The sequence below is a fragment of the Melanostigma gelatinosum genome (genome assembly GCF_949748355.1).
Source record: "Melanostigma gelatinosum genome assembly, chromosome: 7".
In the NCBI taxonomy this organism is placed as follows: Eukaryota; Metazoa; Chordata; class Actinopteri; order Perciformes; family Zoarcidae; genus Melanostigma; species Melanostigma gelatinosum.
In genome coordinates, this window is record NC_136640.1 from 18,427,521 (window position 1) to 18,432,700 (window position 5,180).

General features: G+C 41.8%; 1 protein-coding gene across 1 annotated transcript in view; it reads right to left on the reverse strand.

Annotated features, from left to right (window-relative positions):
- Positions 1–347: 347 nt before the first annotated feature.
- The window catches only part of spartb (spartin b), a 6,668-nt gene continuing 1,835 nt past the window's right edge, over positions 348–5,180 (reverse strand). Inside the window, 8 exon segments of the mRNA XM_079271779.1 lie at positions 348–1,445; positions 2,162–2,163; positions 2,166–2,208; positions 2,372–2,462; positions 2,564–2,722; positions 2,816–3,010; positions 3,097–3,253; positions 4,178–4,375. Of these exon segments, the coding sequence (XP_079127905.1) occupies positions 1,241–1,445; positions 2,162–2,163; positions 2,166–2,208; positions 2,372–2,462; positions 2,564–2,722; positions 2,816–3,010; positions 3,097–3,253; positions 4,178–4,375 (1,050 nt within the window). The 3' untranslated portion in view covers positions 348–1,240.

Genomic DNA, 5,180 nt, shown 5'->3' on the forward strand with positions numbered 1-5,180 from the left:
ATGTTTGACTAAAAGTGCAACAAAGACCAGTTTTATTTTAATTGGTATGCTGACTCGGCAGCACGAAAGAAATCCCATGAAGCTCATAAAAAGGACTCCAACCCTGGAATATATTAAAAAAAATGTCCTCTGTTGATGTTCAAATTTATAAGTAACAGAATAAACCGTCATTTATTATACTATAAAAACACTCTGTAATTAACATGTAAGACATACAGCCACTAGATGGAGGTATTAGGCTGACAGATGAAAGGTCGTGTTTATTAGGTTCAAACAATAAAACTACTCAAAAATAAAACAAATACTGAATTTCTTATTTCTTTAAACATTTTATTTTTTCAGAAGATTCTCAGTATTTCAGGAGGGAAAGAAATCTCAATGGCCAACTGGAATACTAGAAAGCCATTTAACATTTACATTAACCTCTGAAGTCTTCAAGCTGCGGTTTAGAAAGATTACAAACCAGATCACTCAAAACCAAAAGACGAAACAGGTTTGCAAACAAAATCAGCATCACACTTCAAAGTTCACATTTATCATTATCATTTTGATCCAACTGAAGTGAAATACAGACTATCTCACTGCGCATTGTACCAGAAACCCTCATTCATAGGAGATGGAAAAAACTCTTAACACGTAATGAAGGTCTAATAATGCACTATCGACTGACGTTTTACAGTTGCAGCTTTCTCAAGACATTACATTTGTGTACATCATTTGATGTTTGCAGGCACAGTGGGCAGCAGTGATTATACCTCATATTAAACAGTATGACGCTTTTTTGTCTGATTATAGCTCAAGATACTGACAAACACAATATCTTTTTAATCATTCATTCAAATTATATAAACTGCACTTACTCTACCAGTGATAAGCTCAAACACAGACGCTTCACACAGATTAGGAACGTTTCCAGTGTCTAGTCAGCAACAATTAAATGCCGTCTTAGTACAAAGAGAAGAATTAAACCGATATCTCCCAAATTAAGTGATAATACCTGAAAAAAGAAACGTGACCATGTTTTAATTGTTATGAAATCTGCTGTTTCTCTTCCTTTAAGTCATCTAATTTAACATGAAGATTAAAGTGCTCAAGAGCTGTAGCAAACTATAGGATATGCATAGAACAGTAGTTATATTGTAAATATAGAACATGTTTGTTTATAAATAAAGCATATTAAGTTTATAAAATATATTTGATAGAAGAATATAAATGATACTTTAAGGTGCGGCTTATGAGGCTATTTGCCCGACTTCTCCACCTGCTTCCCACTCTCTGGTTTCTCCTGGAGCTTGTGGTCTTCCAAGATGGTCTGCGCCGTCTGCCTGCCAGTCTTTTTCACCACAGCTTTGATTCCCAGGTTGTCAACATTGAAGGCAGTGAGGCCGACATTAATGGCAGAATTGACGGCATGGTCTGTGGCTTGTCCTGCGGCCGCCCCGTACCTTCATCAGGAGTCAGATTGAGTGAGAGGTCAGAGCCAGAGGCGAGAAACAGAAGGATTTCGGGGAGAATTAATTAATATGCGGTGCGAGGATAGCAAAGATGGCATGCTGTATGTCAATTGCAGTGCGAGGACTACACCCATGCAAGCGCAATCTTAAATTAAGACATTTCTAAATGAAATCTAAGGGTGGGAAATATGGATATAATCAACTAGAATGGTATTTATATTTATCTATTTTTCCATAATATCGATGTATATTGAAATTGAAATTAAAAAAAATAATCCTTTTTGGCTACTTCCCTTAAAAGACTCTACACAATATTCAGAGCATTAATAAAGCAAACAACTATTTTCAATGTCAATATGCATAAGAGTAAATGTCCACCTGAGCTGAGAATAAATAGATATCAACTCAATACGTAACATGATAGCCACCCTATAGAAATCAATAATCAGCTATATTGTGTCGATATTTTGCTCACCATTGGAACATGTATCACCAATACACACAATATAGGAAGATTTTAAAAATCAGGTGGGAGAGAGAAGTTACTAATTGTGAAATGTCCATTAGAAACATTTAGAAACATTTGGAGAAAGCAGCACCATCATGTGAATTGTTAGAGCATTAAGACAAATCATTCAGAAGAAAAAGGCTCATCATGCTCGTAGTGGTGAAGAGTTGAATAGCTGTGGAAAATTAGGAAATATTACGCTTATTGTCATTAGGTGAGTCAAGGATGTTTTGTAGACCCCTAAATCTGCAAAGTAAATCGAAAAGGGAAATAAGTGAGTGCACATTTGGTTGTGTGTGTGTAATGCAGGAGGTCCTTTGCAACACACACACACACCAATGTGCATTGCTTTATATTAAAGCAAGTGACAGCGGTCAAACAAATGATCAGAAGGGAAGGGAAGACCTACTTATGTTTCACGGTGGTGACCGTCTCGGATGCCACACTCATAGTAATGTCCTTTGCTGCTACTTCCAAACCAGTCCACATGGTTGCAAATCCTGAGCACATACACAAAACACAAAGTATGTTGGGACCACTTCAGTACTCTTCTGGTAGACAACTTCCTCTTAGACAATACTAAGTGGAGTAAGTACTCTACCTTGCACTCCACTGGCAGCCACCACCATCGCTCCATCTATGTTGGACCGCCCGTCCTTATCTTTCTTCATAGACTCCGGGATCAGCTTGCTTCCGTGTTTTTTCACGTGCGGAGCCAACTCTCGACCCACGCAGCCAGCGACCATGCACACCCCGTCCACTGCCGTAACACAGCATTACTTCATTAGACGCCTGCTGCCGAATAACCACACAAGGGGGAGCGAAACATGCTGACTGGGGATGACGTAGTCACCTAGAAACTGGCTGACTTTGACGGCTCCTCCCGTCGCTTGCTTGGCAACATGGAGGCCTTTGGTGACCGAGGGGCTGACGTGGGTGGGTTTGTCCTCCGGGGTGATGTGCTCCCGGAGTTTAGATGCCCCTTTGTGAATGGCCTTGCCTGTGAACTCCGCTCCTTTCACCAGGCCCCAGCTTAGCCACGACGCACCTGATAGGACAACGGGATCACACAAGGCGAGTCTTTCCAAACAACAGCATTAAGATGTTTGGCGGGAAGATGCGGTTTGACCTCACCTGTCAAGATCCCGCTTGCCACCATTTCACTCCACTCGGGCAGGGCCTTCTCCTCCTCGGTCACCGCTGGTGCAGTCTCCTCAGGTGCAGCCTCCTCAGGTGCAGCGATGGACACCTTCTGACTGAGATTAATGGTGTCTACAGCTTCATCTGGAGCCTGATCGTATAGACACATTGTTTAGCTACTGCAAGACGAGGACAGACGATGCATGCTGAAAATAAGACCCGCTGCATTGTGCAACCTGAACACATCTCCGTTCATATGCTTGTCTCCAAGTTACCCCCCCCCCCCCCCACACACACACACACACAGTAGATCCTCTCATTATTCTGTGCTTCTCGTTACAATGCACTATTTGTTTGCTTCAAAGAGACAGTCAAAAGGTCTCCGTGCAGTCTGAAAACAGTATCCCATTGTGCTGAAAACCTCACATCTTCTACGTGATCGAAAAAATTTTAGACGCAAAAACGCGTACTTGCTGATAGGGAATTACGTCCATCAGAGGAGATAAGTAGCCTGATTGCGCGCATCAAAAATGACCTCGTTTGGCATCGATCTGAGCCAGCGTCTCCACCTTCATCGTGGCTGCACTGGCACTTGTCTTTCAGCTGAAACTCTAAAGGTTGTTCCAACTGCTGCAGATAAGAGCATTATGACTGATTAATTCCCCTCGCCTGCCTGTCTCAAAGCCCCACAATGCTGAGGCAGGTGGAAGTTGGAGAAGTGTGCCAGCTCACAAGTAAGACGCAGCAAGAGCTTCATGCAAAAGGCTAAAAAAATGAAGACGTTAGATCCTCAAAGTGTCGCGTAAGCAGCAACTAAAACCTCTTCATGGGGGGAAGAGATGTAACATCTGCAGTGTTTGCAATGATTACAGAATATATGATGATTTTAGGACAGTGGAGGTTGTTTAGGGACTGTCAGCACTATTTTTGTGCACTTATGTCAGTCTGCATTTCCACGCAGAATTTCTAAACCAAAAAAATATATATTTATGTGTACATCGTTTGCATTTCTTTCCCAAGAAATGTCAAAACTTGTGTTGGGTTTTCACAAAGCTGAGTGTCGGGCGACAATGACCTGAACTCTGAGATCCGTGTTCTGGGAGAGCAGGTCCTGGAACAGCTGTCTGTCTGCAGCAGGTAGCTCAGCGGACAGCACCACCCCCACATAATAGCCCGGAGTCGGCGCCATCATGTCCGGGAACATAAACACGCCAGTGTTACACAGCAGCACTGGCGAGTCCGAGGCCATGAGAGGGTACAGCCAGTCACACACCTGCCAGGAAGTCAAATTAAAAAAAAAAAAAAGGTAAGAAAACAATAAAGAATGCTGGAAAATGTGATGATAAATAGATACATACGTGATGTTATAATGATGTGCATGAGCCCAACATTTTCTATTTATTTCTGAACTATGAAAGTAACATAATGATTTGGTTTTGTAGAGAGATTGGGCTAAAACATAGGATTCTAAATATAACCTCGAAATGACAAGCCTTCAACTTCTCATGGAGAGTCTAATGAGTGCAACACAGTGAACCGTCTGACAGAACCAGAGGACACTGTCCCCCTTTGACTGCTGCATGTCTAACTGGATTATAGGGCATACCAGTGGAAGCAGGGTTTAGATAGTTACTCATGTGAATCACTGAGGTCACTCGCTGACAACAGCACCTGGGAAATTCCCCAATGAAGAGTCAAATGTCAGTCTCATGATCCACTAGTGTCAGTGTATCGGTTATTGGAACAGCAGGAATAAACATTGCCACAAAAAACAAACACAAAATTGCTCAAAACAAGAGTTGGATAAAAAAAAAAAAAAAAAAAGTTAAGTATTGATTTTGTCTTTTAACAAAAGCCTGAGCTGATTCCTTTGTATAGCTTCATGGAATTTATTATCTACGACCTCCACATTTAAAAACAACCCTGATTGGTACCATCTGTGTCCTAATCTTGAGCCAGTAATGATCCTGATTTGGGAATTCCCAGGTGGATGACATCATATCCATAAACCCACTGGGCTTAGTGTGCCGAGTAAACAACGCTCACATGATCGCGTCCATCGGGAGAGGCGAAGGAGA